Source organism: Malurus melanocephalus, unplaced genomic scaffold (genome assembly GCF_030028575.1).
Source record: "Malurus melanocephalus ecotype Western Australia unplaced genomic scaffold, MMel_1.1 scaffold_878, whole genome shotgun sequence".
Lineage (NCBI taxonomy): Eukaryota > Metazoa > Chordata > Aves > Passeriformes > Maluridae > Malurus > Malurus melanocephalus.
Window position 1 is genome coordinate 94068 of NW_026624110.1, and position 25323 is coordinate 119390.

The 25323-nt window shown below is 48.5% G+C and overlaps 1 protein-coding gene across 1 annotated transcript in view; it reads left to right on the plus strand.

Moving 5' to 3' along the window:
- ANTXR1 (ANTXR cell adhesion molecule 1) overlaps positions 1-7851 on the plus strand; it is an 81001-nt gene extending 73150 nt beyond the window's left edge. The window contains exons 16-17 of the mRNA XM_057385840.1: positions 412-624; positions 7696-7851. Coding sequence (XP_057241823.1) covers positions 412-624; positions 7696-7851 — 369 coding nt within the window. The remainder of the gene's footprint in view (positions 1-411; positions 625-7695) is intronic.
- The last annotated feature ends 17472 nt before the right edge of the window (positions 7852-25323 follow it).

Sequence of the window (25323 nt, forward strand, 5' to 3'; positions counted from 1 at the left end):
AGGGCTGAGCTGGGTTCTGGGATGGAACAACCCCCTGCAATTTTCCCAGGAGAAAACCCAGGACACTGGCACAAACTTCTTTAAGCTTTTTTKGTACATTTGAATCCAGATCATTTTTGTACAGGAGCATTTGAGAATCAAACATAGATTCCTGAAGTTTGGGGCCACCTGTTTCCTCCAGTACAGCAATGTCCTGGTCCATGCCTGGGAAACACTGGGCAGCACTGCCACGCAAATTACAAGGAAATTGTTTTAGTGTTTCTGAAAACCTTCCCCACTCCCACATTTCCCATAAACCACAAAGAAGGAGAAGTTCAGAATTTGGGCTGCAGTCTRGAAACAAAGGTTGCAGCCTGTGCATTGCTTGGCTCTGGAGCCTGGGGCAATGCAGGCAGGGCTCTGTTCTCACAGCAGAGCACTGGGACATGGCCTGACCCCTCTGATCCCTCCTTCCAGGTTCGCTGGGGAGAAAAGGGCTCCACGGAAGAAGGTGCTAAGTTAGARAAGGCCAAGAACGCCAGGGTGAAGATGCCAGAGCAAGAGTACGAGTTTCCTGAGCCCAGGAACCTCGGCAGCAGCATGCGCAGACCCTCGTCCCCTCGCAAGTGGTACTCGCCCATCAAGGTGAGYGCAGCCCTGCCTGGCTGGGAGCAGGAGATGTGTTTGTTATCCTGATCAGARCCTGATCTCCAGTGCTGCTGGAGAAGCTGTGTGTGAAACATTGGGAATTGCCACCTGGCTGCTCAGGTTTGGGGTTGCGTTGCTTCTCAGAACAGAACAGGATCCTGATCTCTTCCTGGGGCGTAGAAGCTTCTGGGGAGTTGCTCAGGGTGCAAAGGTCCACACTGCACATTCCTTGAGGTGTAGGAAATAAACAGGATCTTTTCCAAAAATGATTAAGGGTCTGGAGCATGTCTCTTGTGAGGAGAGACTGTGGGAGCTGGGTCTGTTCAGTGTGGAGAAGATTGAGAGGGGGTCTCATTAATGCATATAAATGAAAAATAAAAATTAATATAAATAAAAAATAAAAAATAAAATGTCTGGTACCATCCTCTGACAATTTTGAGATAAATATCTCAAAATTGTCAGAGGATGGTACCAGACATTTTACAGTGGTGCCCAGTGACAGGACAGGGAGCAATGGCCATAAATTAAACACAAGATTTTATTTCAGCATGAGGAAGAACTTCTTTTCATGGASGGTGGAAGAGCCCTGGAACAGCTGCCCAGGCAGGGTCTGGAGCCTCCCTTTCTGGAGACATCCTGAATGGGTCCCTGGACTGGATGATCTCCAGAGGTGCCTTCCAACCCAACAGTTCTGTGATTCTTTCCTTTAAAAAAAAGGGAAAAAGTAGGAAGAAAATTGCTGCTGGATRTCTCCAGGATGGGTTGAATCTCGTGGATGAGAGGAGCAAACCATGCAGACATATAATGAATTGCATCACTCAGACGTGTTATAAGGGCACTCCAGTGTCAGAAAGCTGATCTCTTGCATCCAGGACAAATTCAGCTGTTCTCAGGAAGGGAGGGCAGCTTAATGACTGTATGACATCTCTAATGAACAGGAAAAAATTAATTCCACATTCCTGTTTCTCAAGTTTAAYTCCTTTGGGAAATGATGACACCACTCCTCAGTCCAGCATATTTGTAGTTATCAGGTTCAGAAAAGACTGAAAACAGCCAAATCATATCCAAGTGCAAACCTGGCATCTCTGGAGTTTGGATCTGAAGAGCAGAGGTGTTGGTTTAGGGTCTCAAATTCCCTCCACAGGCACAGAGGGTGTGTGTAACACATACAGTAAATATTTCAGTGTATAGAGCCTGCCTTAAACTTGATACTGGGGAATGAGAAAGAGCCTCTCTGATGGAAAACAGAGGCTTGACTGTCCTGTTTCCTTCCTGCCCAGCAGCAGCCAGGGGAGGCTGAGAGGTGTTGTGAGGCAGGCTGGAGATGTCCCACCCTGCACAGACCTGCTCCAGGATGTGCCCATGGGAACAGGAGCAGCCTCATGTTTTTGGCTCTCCTCAATCACTGATCATGGGGTGGGGATGGCAGGGATGCTGAGGGAGTCAGGGTGGTTTCTGAAGGATCTGGAAACGTGAACCTCCTTGAAAACTTGGTCCAGCGCCTTCTCTCTTTTCCCCCTGCAACATTATCATCTCATAAACAGAGCCTCCCAACAAGTCCTTTGCACTTGTGCTGTAATGACTCCAGGAAGGTTGTTGATCCCCATGGTGGGACAGGATGGAGCYGACAGTCCCAGCTCTGGGTGGGGAGGGCAGCACACACCGATCCACAGAGCTGCCCTCTGCTCCTCAAGGAGCTGCACTATCCCTTTGCATCAGAAAATTCAGAAAATTCAGAAAATCATTTCCCTTTGCACTTGGAAAACACACCAGGCTCACCTGGCAGGTTGTCCTTGCTTCTGGAAGTGACTTCAGCCAGCCAAAAGATTGCATGGTTGGCTTTTGCAACTGAGCTGACAGAAACACTGATTTTAGGACAAAGAGCCCCAAATACYTGTTCAGACAGCTGGAACCATGTGGGTGCAGTTCCCTGAGCTCATTCCTCGAGAGCTGCATCCTTTCCTRCAGGAGATGCTGCTGAGCTTCTCCCCTTCCCCAGCTGATGCTGTTGGATCACAGCCCCAGGAGACTTTCAGTGATTTTCAGGATTTATTCTGCATGATGGGATATCAGCTCTGGAAAGAGGAACTGGGTTTGTTGCAGATCTGTGTCCAGGATGGAAATTCGCCAAAGTTCAAGAGAGGCTTGGAGAGAAGATTCAATGTATGTAGGGCTGAGGTTCAGTTCTGACTCTGGAACAGCTTTTGCTTCATAACAACAAGAATTCAGTAATAAGGTCACCTACAAATATTACCAGCATCTCATGGGTGATGTATGTTCTTAATTCCTTTAGAAATGTCTCTTATCTACCATTTCAATTGTATTCAGGATAAGGACAGTTTCAATCCAGTATCCAAATACTCCCAAAGCTTTGGAGTGTTCCACATCTGGATAGTATTTAGCATCCTGGACAAGAATTTACCTAATTATTAATTGCCACCACACCCCTTACTGAGCTGCACCCAAARTGTGGATGGAGACAGGATAACTGTCTCCAGCACTTTCCTGGATRGACATCATCAGCACTCCACAAACCCAGGAAGGATCATTCCCATGGAGCAGAGTCCTGCTGTTGCTCTCCCTGGGCAATAAGGAATTAGYAAAATTGGCACAATTCATCAGCAGTCTTGGCAGAAAGCCTCGTCCTGGAGGTGTGAGTGTGGAAGATGRATTTGCAGGGAAGCTCTCCCGGAGCCGTGGCAGGCAGGGAAGGTGGGAACAGCCTGGGAGTGGACCCTSAGCCTGGAATGGCTGGAATCCATCCTGCTTTGTCCACTCTGGGGTTTAAAATAACAGAGAGGCTCCTGCCACTTCTTGGGGGGAATATTTCACAGGCTCACAGACCTCATCCACTGCAAATGTCTCCTGATACTCAGCTTGAATTTTGCCTCATCCCCATGCTCCAAGTGCTCCGTGGTTACAGCAGATGTTTCATTTCCACCCCATCCCCTGGGCTGGCTGAAGCCCCCTTTGGGAAGCAGATAAATATGTCTGTAACAAGCTGGTTAAAAAACTTGTGGGTAAAGGAGAAGGCAAGGGATTAAACTTCAGAAGCAGTGAAACAAGGGTCCTTGAATCTGACAAAGAGCCAGGAAATTCACATTTTAGGACCAGTTATCATGCTGCCCACAGGCCTCCTCTTCACACTGCACAAGTRCCAGCCCCTRCTAAGAATGTTCTGCCTTTTATGAWRAAGTTCTTCTTCCCTCTWTWTTTCAGTCTTCCCAGAGTCATGTCTACAAGTAGGTAGACAGCTGAGAGTGGATAGATTGTTTTTTTTWAATTCTCCAGAGATTTATTTGCTACCAAATGTGGCTACTGACACTTAACAATTGGGGTTATTATTGTTGTTATTCTGATTTGCTGCTGTTACTTCTTAGCACTGTGCCARCTGAATTATCCTGCTTTTAAAATGTCATTTCAACTGCTTGAAAAGTCAGTGCAGATAATCCAAGGGGAATGACAAATCCAAAAACTTCTTAAGAAACTCGCCAAATCCTTGGTTCATCTGACAGGGAGGGGCAGCACAAAACGTRGATGGAAGTGAATCAGAGAGTCATGGAATCATTAAGGTTGGRAAAGCTCTCCAAGATCATCAAGTCCAATCATCCATCCAGCACAAGCACCATGTTCAACCTTAAACCATGTCCTTGAGCCACATCCACACGTTTTTCCAACMCTTCCAGGAATGGTGGCTCCACCACTGCCCTGGGCAGCTGTGCCAAGGCTTTACAACACTTGCAGTGAAGAAATTTTTCCCAATATCCAGCATAAACCTTCTCTGGCCATTTTGTTTCATCCTGCCACTCATTACTGGGAGCAAGAGACTGACCTGGCTACAGCCCACAGCTGAAGCAACAATGGTGCTCTCAAAAGAAAACCTCAGGTGACCCCTGCTAGGAGGCAACTCCAGCATCTCCTGGGTCTGGTTTTCCTGGCACCTTCCCCAGCCTTTGTCCCTCCTGTCTCTGTTCACAAACTGCCATGGCACAGTGGCCTTGCCAGGGAGGCCCAAGTGCAGCTTGGGTTTATAAACTGGTGCAAAATTGCGTCTGCCTGACAGCAGCAGGCTTCAGGAGCACGGAGGTAACTCAGGGTCAGTACAGCACTGAATTAATCATGAATTCAAAAGAAATTCCACAGCTGGAACKCTGCCCTCCTTCATTTGTCATCTGCCTCGACAGTTTCTTCTCTCTGGGCTCCAGATCTTGTGGGACTCAAGKCTTTCTTTGCCTCCAGACCTTTCTCTTTTTTTCTCCATGTTTCAGCTGCTGAGGAGTTCCAGACACGGAGACASAGCCCATCCACAGAGAGCACGGGAGGTTTCTGCTTCCATTTCATTGTTTCAGCCATCATCCTTTCCATGATGCACRCTCCCTCTCTTCTACCCAAACGTCTCAGGCAGACCCTGAGGCTCCCAAAGATGGAGCTCTTGGCTTTTCCCAAGAAATCTTGGTAGGCTCTTGGAAATTAGGACTGCAGAGTAATAAGGAATTTTATTTTATTCCATGGAAAGTTGTCATCTTGCCTCTGGTTTCCTAAAGGAGAAATTGAAGACTAAGTTACTTATTTCTTAAGCTGTCAGAGTGGACAGGAGATCAAGAGCTTCAACCAGCTCTGCRGTGAGGGGAAAGGTGGATTGGAATGGAAGGGATGGTTTCCCTCAGGYCTAAGGGTTCTGCTGTCCAAATGCAAAAAGATTTGACAGAGAGGTTTCTTGCTTCTTCCCTTGAGAGTAACAGACTTTCCTGGCTCTCACCTTAGGAAGTCTTTTCCCCATATCCTATGGAAACAAATTCTGTGCATTCTACGTGTCTGCCTCCACCCATGTGTCCCTCCAGCTCCCAGAGAAGCTTTGAACCATTGGCTGCACACACTGGTTGAGGAATAGAGATCTCAAAGAGGATTATGATCCTGATGGCTCCTTGGAAAGGGAAGAGAAGGACTCTACCCCATGAAAAGGAGTGTTTAGTCAGACACCAGAGACRTGGGGTCACAAAGAACCTCCCAAACTCCCTGACTGTCAGATCTGGCCCCCRCAGACCAGGCCCTCAGGAAAATCAGCTGCCTTGCTCTGAATGAAGCTACTCCCTCTTTCCCCACCAGCTCTGCAATATCCAGCTCACATTTCCATTTGTTAATCCCGTCCCATGGTAGTTGCACCAGGCATTTCTTCAATCACAAGAGTTTTGTAGTCTTTATTTCCAGGAAAGAGTGATCAGACGGGAGTTCCTGGATCCACTCAGGAGCCGATCTTTGGGTTTGATCCTCCTATCTGCAGAAAATAATTTTGTTCCAAGAGACAACTTTGTACATTCTCAGAGTAGCTCATCTCTGTGGGTACAATGAGGTTTGCTAACAGGGATTTTACTCATGGTTGSTGCTCTAAAATTACAGCACTTGGAACATTCAGAACCCATGGAAACATTAATGAATGCTGGCTGTTGTWAACCCTCTTCAGAAATTCCACAAATCTCCGGGTATTGTGCACTTAACAGACTGAGGATCAAACAAAGTTAATGTGAAGAGGGTTTGATCAAATAATCTTGACTTGTGACACACCTGTAGCCTTGCACTGAGCAGTGTATGTATGCCCTGGTGCAAACCCTCCCRCAGCTTTCCCAGGAGCTGAGTCCTTTTGGAAAGGAAACCCTGGCCTGCTGGAATGGGRATAGAGCAGGAATCCTTCAGCAGCACATGAATGTTCCAGGGCAGGTGATTTGGTGCATGTTTCTGCATTGCAGAGCCCTGGGCAGCTCCTTCTGGCCTGGTTCAGCTTATTTGGAGGGTATCCTCAGGCCTGGCTGCTGAATTCCAGTCAGGGGTGAATATTTGTGCTGCCCTGAAGGAAAGGGCAGGGAGGCTCTGATCACACCTCAGCCAAGCTCTGCCTACAAGAGGTTTCAATCCATGGGGGTTTGAGCAGACCTCACCCAGGTCTGTTCTGGTGYACTCGTGTGTGTTTGGGTGTGTGGGGTGTGAGACCACCCAGCGAGGGGACAGTTCCAGCCCTTCAGAGTGGGACTGGAGGGTTTGGAAAGGTGATTGTTACTGCCTGAAAAAGGTGCAAGGTTGAGCTGACACATTGGGAGGGCCCGGGGAGCCTGGGTGGGACCTGTCCTGGTGGCTGCCGGGACAGATGATCTGTCTGGGGCTCAGCTCTCCTGGTAGTGCAGAGATGGGTTTGCACTCCCTTCTCCCCAGCAGACTGCTTTGAGGCATAAATCAGAATACTTTTTGCCATGTCACAGTGACCACCGAGAGCTGGAGATGAGCTGCTCAGCCAGAGCAGGAKTGCAGCAGCTCAGAAAGGCATCGCATGAGCTCACTGCTCACTGCCTGCACTGATTTAATGTTGCTGCTGTCTAAACAGCGACAAAAAAGAATAGATACAAAATACACAAAACGTGGGTGAAAAAATAGAAAAAAAGAAGGACTTTATTGTGGGATAAGTCTCTTTTATCTACTTTAGTAACTAGTATATACATTTGTGTTAAACATATATTGGTAAAGAGACAGCTGTTTAATTAGTAATCAGAACATAATTGGTGAGTTTGTAAAAGCTACAGTATTAGTAATGCTTATAATTTTCAGCTACCTGTGTTATCAATTCTATATTCTAATTTACTTTTTTCAAGGATGTGGCATTCTTCTTCTTTGTAGGCTGTCAACACTCCCTTTCTTTTCTCAGGCTTCAGTCATACACAATAATTGGCTGAGTTTCAGAATCAGGGCTTGTGGGGCCCCTTTCCTCCACAATTTACCATTCTGTTGGCAGGGCTGTCAGGAGCTGAGCAGGTGTCAGTGTCTCTCTGAGCCCAGCAGGTACCTGAGTCACACTCTGCCTTTGGAAAGGTCACACCCTGTTACCTGTCAGACATCTGAATGCTCTTCCTTTGCGCCTGCAGCRAGTTCAGAGCAAGTTTCTGTGAGAGAAAACATTGCTGTCCAGCATCTTCCACAGGCACTGAAAACCATGGAGTAAAACCTGTGGGGCCCAAGCTGCCTTGTCCCTGCACTTTGCACAGAGCATAACAAACACCCTTTCATTGTGTTCTTTCATTGCAGGGGAAGCTGGATGCTCTCTGGGTGCTGCTGCGGAAAGGATATGACCGCGTGTCCGTGATGCGTCCCCAGCCAGGAGACAAGGTACCAATGCCTCCAGACATTTCCTCACAGCAGGGAAAAGCAGCACCCCCTGACTGCCTTTACAGATGGGACTGAAGGCAGACACTCCTGATAGCTCAGGAACAAAGCCTGAGTCACATCTGTCAGCTTTGTTTGCAAACAGTTCCTGGGTTTGGCTGCTGTGATTTCCAGCAGGAGCTGTCSCAGTGCAGGGACAGAAATGTGCCCAAGGAAGAGCCCAGCACAGTSTGCTCCTGGAGCACAGAGCTGCTCTCCATCAGTTACAGGAGGATTCTAATGAATGGTGAGGGATATTGCTGTGTGTTTTGTCAGGACCCGAGGGAACRGCTGGAGCTGAGTCAGGGCAGGGTTAGGGTGGATCTCAGGGAAAGGTTCTTCCCCCAGAGGGTGCTGGGCACTGCCCAGGCTCCCCAGGGAATGGGCACAGCCCCAAGGCTGCCAGAGCTCCAGGAGCATTTGGAACACACTCTGGGACAGGGTGGGAGTGTTGGGGTGCCTGTGCAGGGCCAGGGGCTGGATTGATGATCCCAGAGCGTCCCTTCCAGCTCAGGATATTCTGTGACCCTGTGATTTTTGTTCATTAAATTCCCCTCATGGTGGAAAATGTCAGTTAGATTAATGTTTTATGCAGTCAGTCACACGCCCCTGACATGAATCAACAAAGAGATTGGAGTTGTTCCAGGAATATATTTGTCCCAAAGTGTAAGTAACTGCAGCACTGTGAAGGCTTCAAGAGATTCAACTGCACATGAAACAACAATGTGCTTTTCTGGTGGAGAATCACAGGCCTGTAGCATTTGGTTCCCTGTGGGCGTTTTTATTGAATACAGGACCTTTTTGTGAATTAAAAGGTTTAATATTTTATTCCTTCCCAGGGAAGGTTTGCTAAGATGTCTTCAATGATTCTGATTTCTGGGAGAAAAGTTGGAAACATACAGATTGCTGGTGCCTGGCAATTCTGCCTCAGAAATCAGGGCTTGAAGAATGCCTATTCTGTGAATCAATTTTTTGACTCAACAAGCTAAAATTATTTMTATGACAGATGCCACTTCCATTTATGCTGGGGAGAATCCAGAGCAGTGTAACCCTCACAGTTGGCAATGGTTTCTYCTGGTGCAGCTGACAGAGGCTCCAGCCTTCATGGTGACACATCCTTGGGCTCACCCTTCTGTTCTGGTGCACAAGCACCAGCAGAATCAGCCCACCCAAGTGTGATGTGACCCAGCCTTGGAGTCAGTTCAGCCCTTTATGATTGAGCTGTGCTGTGAAGGATCTCTGACCTGGGCACAGCCTCATTTAGTGGGAAAGAGGAGCTGGCTGAAAGTGCACCCAGACTTRGAGCTCCTGCAATACTTGTTTCTCTCCAGGTGACTCCTTTGTTTGGCCACTTCCCTGTGTAGGTATGAAGCACTTCCAGGCCCTTCTGCAAGGTTTTCCTCTGTGTTAACAAAACTAAAAGCTGAGTGTTTGGCTGCTTTGAATAATGGTGTGTCAGAGAGTATCAAGCCCCTTGTTGTTGATCCCTGTCAGGTTTCAGTGAGCAGTTTGTGTTCATCCCTTCCCAGCAGTGACACARCTCCCAGGTGGTGKCACCCCCAAGAGCACAGGMAAAACCAMTCTGAGAACTCACTGGAAAACACTCAAATGGTTTTCATTAGTTTACACATCTGAATTAGTTCAGGTTTTCCCCTTTCCTATTCAGCAAAAATGTGTGGGTTTTGTTTCCCTACTTCAGATTTAGGCTAAGAAGAAGCATTCAGCTCACAGGAGCTGGGTTCAGCTGCATGATTTCTGAGTCATCTCCCATCTTGATACAGACATTCCCATGATTTGGATGGTTGTTTTAGGCTGTCCTACTTCACTTTCTCCTAGAAGGGGATTTTACTGGGCATTAGAAAGGTTGGCTTTACAGAAATRGAGAGCTCTGTTCAAGGGACCAAGAAGGAATGAGGCAATACTGCTGTTTACTGAGCTGCCAAAARCTACTATTTTGCCTTGGGAGCCAAATTAGGCAGAAAGAAGAGCAAAAGGTTGCAAAAATACCAGCAAAATTTGCACCTCACAGAACAAGGAGACTCTCAGCCCTACTGGATCCCTGCCAGATCTCTCTTGTCTCCTCTGTGCCACTGTTCCTCTAAGAGAAATTTAAATGCATGTCCAACCTTCAGACACAAAGGCTGCCTGATTCAAGGTTACTTCAAGGCTCGTGGTTTCTCCCAGGTCAGCAAACACCAAATATTATCTCATAAAACACATACCTGTTTCGCTGTGCTTGGAAATCCAGGGGAAAGGTCAGTTGAGTTGATGGGAATGGCAGCATAGAAAGACTGGTGCTGACTGCAGCTCTCAGGGCCCTCAGTGCAGAGTCCTGGGGCACCACCAGCAGCCTGCTTCCCTTGCAAGGGAAAAAACACCAAGGGAAAGAAGCAATGCCACTGAAAATCTTTATTGAAATGATACCTGTGTCTSTAGGACAGCATTTGCAAAAGAAAAGGATCACTGAAATGATGGGGGATTTCTACCTGTGCAAAAAGCTGYGTGGCCAGAATCCTCTGCCCGGGGCTGGTGTTGGTGGGCTTGGATCCAATCCCTCCATTACCTAGGAGACTTCACAGAATCACAGTGAGAGGGCCTCTGGATTGCATAAAACACAGCCCTTYCTCTGAAGCAGGTGTTTGATAATAGAAGCTTAATAAAGTGTCCATCGTTTCCTCCATCCAGCCCAGGACAGGGCTCTTGGCATCTCTCTGGCCTGGAACAACCCTCACAGCCCCAGCACTTCATCCCTTTGCCGTCCAAAGGCAGGATTTTTGTGATGGATGCACACACAGGTTCCTTGGTGGGGACATCTATTTACAGACCTAGCCATATCCCAGGAAAGCAGCTGAGCTTGTGCTGTGGCTGAGAGTGCCAGGGACTGGGGAAAGGGGGGGAAAGGGTTCTCAGTGCTCTGAGGTCTGGCACATCACCTCCTGGGTCTGACATGCAGACTGGGGCCAGTGGGCTGCATCAGCAGGTTCAGATGTTCCTGGAGCAGGATATGCTCAGGAATAGGGGCTGATTCCAGCAGAGTCAGATGTTTTTGGAGCAGGAGGTGATCAGGGACAGGGGGCTGCATCAGTTTAGGTGTTCCTGGAGCAGGAGATGCTCAGGGAGGACAGTCCCAGCTAGGCAGCCCTGCTGAATATTCTATTCATTATGGAGGGCATCAACCATGACCCAGATAACCGGCATGGGCACAGCACCAGGAAGCCCTTCTGCTTTTCAAAATAATGTTATTTGCATTAACTTGGGAGAACACCATTTAATTTTCTTCCAGGAGGATGATATGCAGAGTTCTGTGTAAGCAGGGTTCTGTTGCCTCATGCTTTGTATTGCCCCTTTATTGAAAAAGAAAGGAAAAGGCTTTAGCTATTAAAAAAAAAGTATTGTATATGAGAGAATGTTTTAAAGTTCTGTTGTGGGCCTTGAGAGGTAGAAGGTGAGCCCTGTTGAGTCTGCAGTGAGTTCTGACACAATGCACTGGAATGAAGGTGTAAAATTGCTGGGTGAATCAGTTCATGCACAKGCAGAGCTCTGGATACTCTCCCAGCCCGGAGTTCCCAGGGCAGGGCTGGCCAGGGCAGAGCTGGGAGAGGGGTTTTGGCAGTGCTGGCCCCTCTGTGCATTCCTGTGGCTGCTCCCTGTGATTCCATACAGATCCCTTGGACCAGCCTTGGTCCTCTCCAGGGTGCAAAATCTCCACTGGTGAGTCCGAGGTGTCCGAGGTATCTGAGCTGTCCGAGCTGTCTGAGGTGTCTGAGGTGTCTGAGGGCAGGTCTGCATCTGATCCTGTTCTCCTGGGAAGCAGAGCTGAAGGGGTGTCCTCCCAGCCTGGCAGCAAAGGGGCCCCTCAGATCTGGTTCTGCCAACTCCAGGCCATGCTGTGAGGACACAGATGGTTTGGAACTCCAACCCTACTGCCCAGTACAAACCTAGCCTGGCAGGGCAGAGGCTCCAGAAAGCTGCAGCAGCTGCAGCTTTGAGGTTTTGCCTCAGGGCAGGGCAGCTACAGCATCCCAGCTTCTCCCTGACTGCCCAACTTCACCCTGAGGCTGCATGGGACCAGGTCACCCATCACTCCCATCCCAGGTGCTCCCAGGGATGCTGTGCTCTGGTTTGTCTCCCTGGCAGGCACCCAGAGCAGTTCCAGACTATCAGTTCTATTTCAGTGCAGCTGCTCTGGGTCATTTCACAAGCTAAATAAACACCTTCGAGTTACTCAGCAGCAAACCAGCAGGTCCACAGTGCCAGCCCTGGACAAGCTTCCAGCTGTGGATATGCCCTGGGAATAAAAGAACCAGAAGTCAGCAGAGCATCCCACAGGAACCAGCAGCCTCAAACAGAGCCACCAGATCAAACGTGGAACCTTCTCAGGCTGGATAGATACTCAAATTCTTGTCGGTCACATGTATGTGGAGGAGCAGGAAGTGTTCATAGAGGAGCTTTTGACCATATGATATTCCTAAAAGCTACAAGGAGGAGCTGCTTTGATAGCAGTTTGTACCTCCTTCTTTCTCCTCTCTTTCCTGAAGAAAGGGAAGCAGATTTCAGACTCAGGGCTGTCRAATGGGTTCGTTAATTCACCCACTCATAAAGATAAAACAGTGAAGCCAGATGAAAAATAACTGAAAGGCATCTCTATTTGCTTTGGAGCCTCAAAAGGAGTTGGTCTGAGTCCCAGGGTTACATCATTTTCATATATAAGCAGTCCCTTGCTATAATCAGTGACTTTATCCCGTGCCAGCACATGTGCTGAGCCGTGCAGAAGATTCCTCACATACAATGAAACACGGATTCCACTTCCAGTCCCACATTGAGTAATTGTGGCTGTTTATCTGCTGCAGCCCACGCAGCTGCCAGGGATCCATGAACTTGTCAGGGAAGATGTCCCCAGCCCCGAGGTTCACATCAGCCTGGAAGCAGACAGAGCTGCAAGGGCAGTGACTAACACAGTTTATACTCACTGCAGTGGATACTGTGGAATTGAGGATTCTGGTGCTCCTGCTGCACCCTGTGACCTCAGACAGTCCCTTTCTTTGCCTCTTGCCTGTCCCTGCCCTGGCCCTTTAGTGAAGGGAGGGACACCTTGTCCTGGGGCTGTTTCCTTGCTGCAGCAGGTGATAGGAATAATGGGATACTCTAGGAGTAACTGGGCAGGGAGGGTGGCATCCAGGGGTTTGAAGGCAGAACTGAGACCTCTCCAAGGATCCCTGACACAAGGGGAGGGATCCCAGCCCAGAGCGTGGCACAAGCCTCAGCCACAGCTCCTGCACAGCTCCTGGACACAGTGTCACAGTGTCACTGTGTCACTGCAGCCCCTGCCAGCCCCTGGCTGCCTCCACACAAACAAACCATGGAGAAACCTTGTTCTGCTGTGCAGGAGGCTTTTAACAACACATCCCTTAGCCCAGAGCAAAAGGAAAAGACAGGGATGCTTAGGACCTGTTTTGAAGTGTACCCAAAAAAGCTGAAATGCACAAAAGGATAATGAAATTCTGGTTTTGGGAGTCAGACATGGGGATGGAGGGTCTGAGGTTACCAGCAGACACAGATGGTTCCAATAAGGCAAGGAAGTGAGGTCACATGGGATTCCTGTGGTCTTCTCACATTTTCAAGAGACGAGGTTTGCATTCTTGTCAGCATTAATGAGGTTATTTTTATATTGGAAACATCATCAGARAGAGGTGATGTAAAAATATATACATTTTTTAGAGAGCTTTATCACTTTTATAATGCAATACRGGAACACATATTTGTGCAAATTGCTCATGGGACTTAAACATTTCATGTTTCTCTGAGGTGCCGTTTGCACTTCCTTGATAAATGTTTTTCTGTCAGGAATTTATGAGATTATCAAAATGTATTTCAAGCTCAGACCTGGCCAGGAACTCTTCAATCAGAGAGAAAACTGTATTTTGATTTGTTATTGCTTTGCATTAATTGCRCTTTCATTTTGTGCTTGAATAGGTCAATATAGATACAGAAGGGTATCTAGAGAGAAAGAACAACAAAGCCACRTGTAATTATGTGTCAAGATGTATCCTATCTAAATTAATGATGATTCAGGGAGAAGAGCTTTTTTTGGAAGTTTAGTGATRGACTCACACCATGCTGGATCTCAGTGACAGGGCTCTGGTACAGATTGTGGTTGGTTGTGATGAGAGGGTGATGGTTGGTTGTGATGTGAGGCCACCAAATACGTGAAAATGTCCACATTAAAATAATCACAATTGTTCTTTCCACTAGGAAAGGAAMATGTGTGCATGCATGTGCTGACATAAAAATTGGTCTTTATATAAACAAACCAGTCAGAGTATGAAATGAGACATTTATAGTCAAACAGAACCGTCAGGGTATGAAATGAGACATTTACAGCCAAACTTCCTGAACCTTCTCCCCAGAAATGCAGTGTGTAGATGGAGAGCTCTTCTAACTGCATCCTCTGTTGTAATTCCAGATCCAGGGTGTCCAGTGGAGCTGGGGCTCTCTTCAGGGGTCCCCAGCTGAGAGGGTGACCATCATTGTGTCTAAAATATGCAGAGGAGGGAAGAACCAGCCTGAATAATTACCACAGTAAAATTTCCTTCTTCTCTGTCCTTTCTTATGTCTTTGGATAACCTTTAATCTGCTGCAATAATGGGGTGTTTCAGAGGGGGATTAGATTTGGCTGCTGCACCACCTGAGGAATTTGGATRTCTTTTTATTTCTGGCAAATTCAAACCCTGAGAAAATCAAGTATCCTTTCCTAGACTTTCCCTGTCTGGTGGAGAATGCTGTGTACTTGCAAAGACCAATCTGGGAAATAACTCGTTGTCTCTCACTTCCCACACAGTGTTGAAATGCAAGGAAATTAAATGTGAGCTGAAAAGATTGGGACAGTGCTGCCACATACCCTGGGGCCTCATTCAGTGCAGTGATGTATTCCTGTGCTCCAGGTGTCAGCTAAAACCAAACCCATCATGCCAGGAGCCGTACAGGTGTAAATTAAACCAGGAATTCAGCCTTATCTGAGGCAAGGGATGAGAGAAAATACAGGCAGCTACATGGAGAACCACTGGGACACTGTGGTGGTACTAATTCATCTGAACTCTGAACAGGGGATCTATGAGACCAGCTGGAATATTCTGTTAATATAGTTCAAATCCTCCCCTAACCACAAGGAACAGTTTTTCTTGCTTGTTCATTTTCCCATGCGCAGCTCCAAAGAGGAAATTAGGAGGAAATTCTTCCTCCCTGCGAGGGTGGGGAGGCCCTGGCACAGGGTGCCCAGAGAAGCTGTGGCTGCCCCTGGATCCCTGGCAGTGTCCAAGACCAGGCTGGATGGGKCTTGGAGCAACCCTGGGATGGTGGAAGRTGTCCCTGCCCATGGCAGGGGTGGCACTGGGCCTTAAGGTCTTTGCAACACAACCCATCCCATGGCTCTGCAGGGTAGAGCTCCAGCCAGAATGGAATTATGTTTGTGTGCACATGAGTTAGAGCCTGGAGCAGGCAGTGCCTCTGGAGTTTGGCTGTAGGAGGGAGAGTCCCAAACCCTTGCAGGTCAGAGCWGTGCTCCTTTGGATTTGTGGGACAGGCAGACAGACCACTTTGGGGTACAATTGTGCAAAACCTGCAGAACAGATTTCTGTTTCCAGAGAGCARAAGTCCTGGTGGCACAGAGCACATGCAGGGTGATGTGGGTTCCTCCAGCTGGCTCAGTGCCAACACTCCTCTTGATACCAGGGCAGGTGCTTGTGTTTCCACTCCAGTTCCTCCTTCCCTCCCATCATCCCAAGCCCCAAACACTCACCTACATTTTGCTCCTCTGAGAAACAGGGTTTGTCCACAGTTCAGTACAGCACTGAAGMTATCACAAGTGGTTTTACAAGCTGAGCCTTAATATAAAGTAGGATTTTAATCGAGGCAAGAAATCAGTCTGCATCAGTGTTGACTTGAGATTTCCAGAGCAGTGAGGGGCTGGGCAGGCTCTGCCCCAGAATATTCCTGTGTGGGGCTCATGGAAAGGGCAGCCTTTGGTGTAAAGAGCTGAGAAAGAAAAGAGGTCCCTCATTTGTTTTGAAGAGCAGAAGGCAAAAGAAGCCAATGGAACACCCTAGTTCAAACTTTCCCCTGCGTGGAGTGAGTAGTTCTGCAGCTGTGGGTAAATGAAATAACTGTTGGAGTAAAACCCTTCCTGGAGGTAATGCTGTGGGGAGGTGGGGGTGGAATTGCAGAACMCAGGAGACCAGATTCAGGAAAGAGTCCAGGTGTGTAAATTCTCACCGAAAACATTGCACATTTGTTCAGTAGGTGTTTAGGTTCTTAGAATTCAGAGAGATGAAGAGAGAATCACCTTGTGGCAGATGTCCAGAACCCCCATCCTCCTGTGCACAGTTCTTACTGAGAGAATGTTGATGTTGCAGTGGGGTTGTGGTTCCCACAAGCTGGACTTGCTTTCCTTATCCATATGGAAAATCCAGGTCATTGTCTCCTGTGGGATTGCAATAAATTCCTGAAAATAAGCAGCAGCCCCAGCTGAAAACCTGGAGAGTGTCTGGGTGCATCTGCTCCGAGAAGCTGTGAGTGAGATGCTGGGTCTCACATCAGCAGCCAGGGGCCCTCCAAGACCTGCCAGGCACACAAAGAACCCACAGTCAAAGGCACTGGCAGCAGAGCCAGCTTCACCTAGAGCCCAAGACAGRAAGAAATGACTTAAAATACAGCAGAGTTCAGTCCTTGGCTTTCAGACCCCCATCCTGGGTATGAAAGTGTGTGGCACCTGCAAGGCCTGGGCCGTTAACCTGCACCAAGAGTAGAAGGAGCAGAGGGAATTGGACTGAAGGGCTGAGATGAGAGTTGTGAAGACAAAGGTCCAGGAGCAGGAGAYGAGCTCCCACGGGAGCAGTGTCACAGAAGAGGGGCTGAAACATGGCAGTGGTGGTGTGGGAGATGCCCCTCCCTGGCCATCTTGGCATTCCCTGTCGAGGACTCTGGTCCTGCAGAGCCCTCGGTCCAGGTTGGGTAATGCACGCACAAATTCCAAACCTGTGAGCTTGGAAGAGCAGCAGCCCCTGTGTCTGTGTGGGCAGCACAGCTTCAGCTGGCCTTGTGCTGCTGCCTGCTGTGCTCCAGGACTCTGCTGTTTTGCCCTCAGTGCCAGCTCTGCCACCCCTTGTGTCCCACTGGGACCTGCAGGTATCTGCTGAGGGCCAGCCCCGTGTGCCTGAGGCAAGAGGACACAGAAGGAGTGTCCCAAAGGAGCKCAGGAATCTGCAGGAATGATCCCCTGCTTCTTTCAGTGTGTCCCCAGCAGGCACTGACACCTGGTACATCGGGGCCCACAGATGGGGGGAGACAAAAGGGAGCTGATTTTGGAGTTATTTTGGAGTCAGCACTGAGGATCAGTCACCAGGTGTTTGGCACTGGCAAAAAACTCAGCCCCAACAGGCTCAGGAGGAACTGTGAAGCCCATTAAGTACTGCTGGCATGCAGGAATTCTGGTTTAACTCATGGCTGTGTTATTAGAGCTGTATGAAAWAATACACGGGGAATGCAGCAGGTAGCCTGGGCCTCAGCTGGGAGTGCACAAATCCAATGAAAACATCCCCAAAGCTGTAATTATTTGTTCATAATTGGATACTGGGAGCGAATTCTGCCATACAAACCTACAGCGAGGTTTCATGAAAACATGAAACATGTTTTATTATAGAGCAGCCACAGTGAAGAGTGATGTGGGGATGGCCAGGTATTACTGATTAATGAGAAACATCAGAAAGCACACAAGCAAAATCTGTCATCCTAGAAAATCCCCTGGCTCTTGCCTTATTTTGAATGAGGAGCCTATTTTAGAGATGAAGAAATTCAGATATAAGGTAATCGTCTGATTYCAGTGTCACAAATAGAAACCTTCTGAAACAAAGAGCAGAAACCAGGAGACAGGATTTCAAATCCTGCTGATCTAAACACTAGACATGGTCCCTTTTCAGACCTGAGACTAAAACCAGCTGTGCAGACCCCCACGTCACCCCACACCCCTACAYGTGTCCATGTGCTGGTTCCTGTCCCTGCAGATCCAAAGCCACACAGGCACTGACAAGGAGCTGCTGTTTAAGCTGTCCTTGTGTCCCAGCTCAGAGATTTCTCCTGACAGGCAGCAGAGCCTGAGAAAAAAACGTAACCTTTCCACACATTCTACTGCGGTGTGGTTTTCCATTAACAGCCATGGAAAAGTTAACCTAAACATTAGCTCTTTTTCCTGGAACTAACAGTTCCAAAGCCAAAAGCCTGGGATCTGCTYCTCAGCCTGCAGAGTRCTCAGGGCTGGGGGAGCAATGTAAAGTTGGCCCTTGAGCTCCTGGGGCAGCTCCTGAAGGGAGCTCCAGTCAAATCTGATCCAGGACAGGATCTCTCCTAGGCAGGGTAGAATTACCAAAGTTATGCCTTTAACATTGACGTCAGAAACCAAGGCAAACCAAGGCAAACCAAGGCAAACCCAGCACCAGGGACCGTGGGGATGGGAATTAATTCTCACCAAACGCTGTGGGAATTATTTCTCACCAAACATTGTAGGACAGTATTCAGTGGACAGTCATTCCCACTTCTTTGAACCATTAGCACCACTCAGGGTGATTATCCTGAGTCATGGAAGGTGAAAAAAGCACCAAACTGTTCTCACGTTCACATTGTGCAAGATCCTGTCCTGAATCYTGCCTCTCCTCTTTGCCCACAGACAAATTGCAGGCAAGGAGATCCTCCTCAGGTCATTGATGTCTGGAGGCTGAGGCTCACTCTTCCTCTCCTCTGGAGATGTTTACCACTGCCCTTGATGAGTTCTTCCAGTTGTCAAAAGAATGTGCTTCATTTTTCATTTGAATTTTTCTCTCTTTTCCTCATACCCAGTAAGTTTTGTTTTTTCAGCCCCTGGATGAAAGATTCCAGCCTGGGTGAGGTGTGTCTTTGATGTGTCACTCAGCGTTTCTCCAAGCCAAAACTGCCTCTTTCCAGAAAGACAATGGGAAGAACAACCAGATCTTCCTGGAAATTACACCCTATCCTACAGTAGAAATRAGCCAAAAGCAGCTGCTGCAAAAGCCATCAGGGCTGCTGCTGACATTCACATGCCCACTCATCCCTGGGAGAGCCACGCTCCTGAACTCTGGCACAAGCCACAGTCTGGGACCATTGAKCTTATTCCCATGCTCGAGTTTGGCAAGGTAGCAGCCTGCATCATCTTGTTTCATTTCCTTGGAGGAGTTTGCTCTGATTGTTTCCTTTTCAGTAGTTTCCCCAGCTGGGTCAGTCCTTCACAGTGCAGTCAGAGATGTCAAGCTCCAGCAGCTGGCAGAGCAGGGGGTGTCACCAGGATTTTTCAGGGTTGTGGTGAGTCTGGAGAGACAGGCACAGGTGTGAAGTAATGAGTAAACTCATAAGTAAGATCAGAGGTTGAAGTGACACAACCTGCACAGTGCTATATGCATGGCTATGGACATTATATATACTATATAGTATACCTTCTATATTATATATACTATATACTATTATATACTTCAGTCATAAGCAAACATAACTGAACTGATGCTCTAAATGAGCTCTTACTTATTTCAAATTCTTCATTGTGTTTCATTTTTTCTTTTCTTCAGTAAGTCCAGCTTTTGGATTGCTTGAAGAAAGCAGGACTGTATAAATACAAATATAAACCATTGCTTTGACATCTGGATAGAGCAAACCATACCAAGGCATTGAAGAAAGGTGGGGTTTCTGCTGATTTTCCTGCTGAATTTGGGCAGGATACTTGTATGCAGTGGAGGAAACTGCCCCTGGTAAAGCTGGAGTTCAYTATAACATCACTTGTCTCTAGTTTCAATGTTCATTCTTCTCCTTTGGAGTAAATCCCACCTCCTCACTGATTTCAGAAGAAAACACCACTTTGCAYCTGTCTATTCTTGTGAAAAGTCAAATCTAGGATGGTTTGTAGTACTGAGAGCTGACAGAACACTGTATCTTGCTCTAAACTTTTTCACCCTGCAGTGCTTTTCACAAAACTTTTTCAGAGAAAYCGTAAGAGGCCACAGTTTTCAGTGCTGTCTCTGCAATAAGGGACCAGTTGATTAGAACCCTGTTGGATTGATGACCTTATCAATGCAAGTCTTCCTCTTAATTGGGGAGAAAAAGTCAAGTCTCCAATTTTTTATTTATTGAGTGGCCAAGGTGGCAGGAATACCTTGGGAATGACAAGTTTTATAAGCAAGGCTGAGATCAAAGTTCTGGCTTTAGTAATGAGACATAGATGGGAATGGTTTGGTTGTGGTGATGTTGTATCATGACTTGAGACAGATTTGATGCTTGCTGGATAAGAGGCACAGAGGCAGCAGGATAATCTCSGAGCTTTGCTACAGGATTCCTGGCAGTACCAGGCACACTCTGCTCAGGCTGAGCTCAGGCTGCCTGACAAAGCCCAGAAGAGAGTTAACAGCTTCCTAAAACTGTCTCCAGACACTTGCGTGTGATTTCAAAGGCAGCAGACTGCCAGTGCAGGTTTGCAAGCAGGGATATTTCACRCTTACAGAATCCTCCCAATCCACCTGGGAACTGGGGGTTTATCTTGGCAGGGATTCAGAGCAGCAAAACCCCTGTGAGCCCCAGAGCTTCCCAAGTGCTGATACCTGGTGGCAAAAAACTGGTGGGAAGCAAACACGGATTATTCTCATCCTGGTAATTCGCCGGTATCACCTTTGTCCAGCCACAAAGGGACGCATTTTTGGTGAGAAATGTGTAAAGTCTGCTGTGCAAGGACCAGTTTCACAGCAGGGGATCCACCTCATGCTGGCCACAGGCAGTTTCTCCCTGGAGCCACRAGAGAGGAGCAGGAGCCGTCCGTGCATTTGGCTTGGACAGATGGACAGACAGACAGATGGATAATTCCCTGCCTTCCACTCCCCACAGCTCAGAGCTGCCCTCAAACTCACGGGGACCCCCACTCTGCTCCTCCCCTGTCCCCGTTCATCCCCTCACACATCAGGGCAGTTTCCTGCCTGGGTTGGGTTCAAACCCCAGGGTCCCTGGGAGGGGGATTTGCCTCCTTGGCTGRGCATTAGTTTCTCTCATCGTGTTTGTGCTTTGCCTTTAGAGTAGCTGGAGTCTGGCAAATCATCTCTTTGGAGGCACTGGTGAAACTCTCACATTTATTTAATATATTTAATGTTTGCCTGTTACTCACTTGGCCAGTATCTCCTGCAAGTTTTTGTGCATGCTTGAGTGAGAATTAGGTATCAAATCACAAGTTGTTTATTAAATTTCCTTTTTCCCCCTCTCTCTCTTTTCCTTCTCTTTCTTTCTCTTTTCTTTATKTCTGTATTTCTTTTCATTTCTCTCTCCTCCTTCTCATAACAATAGGGTAAACAGGGATTTTGTTTATGGAAAGTTTGAATTACTAGTGACCCCTACAACAACATTAAGGATCACGTCTTTTCCAGGGCCTCTCTTTAAACCAGGCGAAAGAAGCCAGTCCCAGTATTTTATGATCTTAAAATGTTGATAGTTTTCCAGGTATAATTCCAGCTTGATAGGAAACCAAGAGAAACAYAAATATTTTTCATCTTTGCTTCAGAAAAATGCTCTCCATCTTTCTCTGTTAAAGAGGTATCTCCTGGGTCCTGTGCAGGGCATGCCACTGCCCTGGGATCCCCTTTCCCTTTCCTGAATTCCTTCTTTGCTGTGCCATGTGCAAGCTTTTCCCTGAGCAGCTGAAACCACAGAGAGCAGGGCTGGAGTGGACTCAAAGAAAAAACTTGCTCCTGGTCTGAGTCCTGCTGGGATGGGGCCTGGAGAGCAAGCTAGTCACAGAAAAGAGAAATACTGCAATGTCTCAGGAGAAGAATCCGTCCTTCCCAAAGCTGCACTCAGCTGGATACTGCCAAAGGGTCCATTCCCAAAACTGCACTCAGCTGGATACTGCCAAAGGGTCCATTCCCAAAGCTGGAATCAGCTGGACACTGCCAAAGGGTCCATTCCCTAAGCTGGAATCAGCTGGACACTGCCAAAGGGTCAATTCCCAAAGCTGGGATCAGCTGGACACTGCCAAAGGGTCCATTCCCAAAGCTGGAATCAGCTGGACACTGCCAAANATCAGCTGGACACTGCCAAAGGGTCCATTCCCAAAGCTGGAATCAGCTGGACACTGCCAAAAGGTCAATTCCCAAGGCTGCACTCAGCTAGACACTGCTTAATCCCAGTCATGTCCACGTCCTGGTGCAGTGCCCTGAGACACAGCCCATCTCCTCACCAGTTTGCAGACTCAGATAAAAGCAGAAGAGGCAGGAGGTGTGGTAAGTGACTTGGACAAGGCTGTGGAGATCCTAGGAAATGCCACAGCGTGGTTGAGGCAGCTGCTGCTCCATGTCCCTCTCCCTGCCAGATCCCTGTCCCAGCACAGGCACTCCCATGGCTCTCCTGAGCGCTCAGCAGAACACCCCCAGYTCCAGCTGCAGCAGCCTCATGGCCCCCTCACCCACCTCCCACCCTTCCCTCTCAGCCCTCGCAGTGCTCCTGCCTCAGCCAGATGTGAAGAAGAAAAGGAAAAGCTTGGATCAAGTGTGCAGCCCTACGGCACTGCCAGGGCAAGGGCAGTCAAAGGAGATGAGAGAGAGGGAACACAGCCCCACGGATCAGTGTCCGTGGCCACACACTGTCCCCAAAGCTGAGTGTCCTTGGTCACAGACTGTCCCTGTGGATGAGTGTCCTTGGTCACAGACTGTCCCCAAAGCTGAGTGTCCATGGCCACAGACTGTCCCCAAGACTCAGTGGCCATCCCTACAGCCAAATGCTGCATTTTCCTCAGGCACCACTGCCTCCATCCCTAAATCAGCTGTTGGAGGTGGAAGAGGGAGGCTGATAATTCCTTATCCCTGTGCCTGYGAGTGCTGCTCTCTAGAAAAACAACAGAAAATGTGAGAGTGAACTGCCCTCACTGGTTTTGCTGAATCCACTAAATTTCAGATCTAATTATGTCTCCATATTGCTTCAATTGTCTTTTCTGAGGCACAACTGTGACTCTCCCCCCTGGAGCACTGTGGCTGCAGAATGGGAAATAAAACCTTGCCAAGGCRTTCAACACAGCAGCATTTTAACATCCAGCATGTTCCCCATGCTCATACATCCTGTACCTCCAGCTACTGCCTCYCTGCTAGACAGGCTCATAGAACTGGCTCTTTATTCTCAAAACTCTCGTATAATCTGGTTAAGGAGTTTTTTCTCATGAGTGTTTAAGGTTCTTGGGATTTCTGTTTAAGACAGTGAAGTAGCATTTACTGAAAATGAGTTCGTTTCCTGCCTCCTGGATGTTCTGCTGCCCCACATCCACCCCATCTGAATTTGAATGTCTAAATGAGGTGATAAACCTTGGTGGAGAGCTAAGAGGAGCTGCTAACTGGTGGCCATGGAGACACTCATAAAATCAGTCATGGGAAGATCCCTGGGTCTTGGCTGGCTGGAGAGATCCTGCACTCGTCTCACCTGTAGTACCTCACATTTTGATGAAAGTGCACACTCAGACCCTCTGGTTCTGCATCCAGACCCCAAAGCTGATCAAGGCACTTGGGCCCATTTATTTAGAGGGCCTGTTACTGCTCTCTCAGCTTCTGTTGTCTGTGGGATGAACAGAACTGACCTGGCAACAGGAAGCAACGTGAAACCCTGCATGGGTGAGTGATGAGCCAAGCAASCTGCTCTCCATCCAGAGCATCCTCCAGACCCAACAGAGCTGGCCATGGAGCAGGTCAGAGAGGCTGATACTCTATTTTCCTACTGCAGTCACATGTGCAAAGCCCAGCTGTGAACTGGGGTCCCCTTCTCGTAAGTGCAGGTGGGAAAACACAGCTCTGGCCCCGAGTCGAGAGTGAGCTGGGCCCTTTGGTGCTCTGGGGTTACTGTTTGTGCTCACACTGCTGTAGCCCTTTGCTCTGCACCTTTGCCACATTCAAGTGSTTTAATATCCAGCTTTTTGGTTAAAGGAGCTCTCTCCCTCCTGGGCCTGCTTTGCATTTGTACCCAGGGCACCATTTAAACATTTGCTGCCCCTCATGTGCAAGGAAACAATGATTTGTTTCCTGGATATCCCCTTGTCATTCAGTCTGACAGGTCTCCTCCCCAGGGAGCTGTTGGCTTCCCCATCTCCTCTGAGGCAGCAGAGCTGCTAACTCCATTTCAGTCCATCTAGGCTGAAAACTCCTCTCTGTGACTCTCCCCCCATCTGCTCGGGTGAGAGGAATGTTGAGCCRTGAAACACAAGAGCTCCCTTAGTCTGGCAGTTCACGTGGAGGGAGAAGGAGGAAGGCTGGGCTGTGTCTCTGTCCTCCACGTGTGCTGGATGCCCTGCACTCAGCACTGCACAGGATGGAAGCTACTCCCAGACAGGTCAGGGACAGCTCAGGGCACCACAGATGGCTCGGGAGCAGAGGAAGGGACAGGGAATGGCAGCGAGAGTGGAGGGAGAGCTCGCAGCATCCTGTGTGATGGGTGAAGAGGGAAGAGCTCACTGCATGCTGTGTGATGGGGACGGAGGGAGAGCTCAGTTCATCCTGTGTTTGAAGGGCAAGGAGGGAGAGCTCAGTGCATCCTGTGTGATGGGTGAAGAGGGAAGAGCTCACTGCATGCTGTGTGATGGGTGAGGAGGGAGAGCTCACTGCATGCTGTGTGACGGGTGAAAAGGGAAGAGCTCACTGCATCCTGTGTGATGGGGAAGGAGAGAGAGCTCACTGCATCCTGTGTGATGGGGAAGGAGAGAGAGCTCACTGCACCCTGTGTGATGGGGAAGGAGGGAAGAGCTCACTGCATGCTGTGTGATGGGGAAGGAGGGAGAGCTCACTGCATGCTGTGTGATGGGGAAGGAGGGAGTGCTCAGTGTATGCTGTGTGAAGGGGAAGGAGGTTGGAACTCTGAGTTAAAGCAGTGGAGAGCACAGGGGAGTGGGCACAGGGATCTGGTGGCACTGATCTGGATGGTCAGTGGYTGCTGAAAGCTCTGGCTCTCATGTCTGTGCTCCCAGGATCTCTGCTCTGCATCTGAGCAGCCCCTGCTCATACYCCAGTCCAGCTGCTTGTCCAGCCAGCCAGCCTGTCCTTAGGCCTGTGACAGAGCAGCTGTCAAGGACATGGAGAATGAATTATGTCTGAAATAAGAGTTCTCTTGTTTCAAARCAGCCTCTTCCTGGAGAAAAAGGGCTGTCCTTGGTCAGGGATGTTAACAGTGGCTCCTGAACCTTAACAGAACCTCACTCACTGGGTGGTAGCTAACTACGAGGACTGGAACAAACAGAACAGCAATAGCTGGCACCAMTTATGAGTCCCTCCTGAGTGACAGGGACACTGCTGAGCTATCCCAGCCTATCCTCATCAATAACAAGTCAAACCTTTGCCAATGCAGAGAATGTACAGGGTGTGTGTGCCCTTCTGGACCATGCCTTGGGCATTGCTGTGAGCAATAGAGGGCTTCTAGTCCTCAAGTCCTGCCCCATCCCCAAACTCAATGATT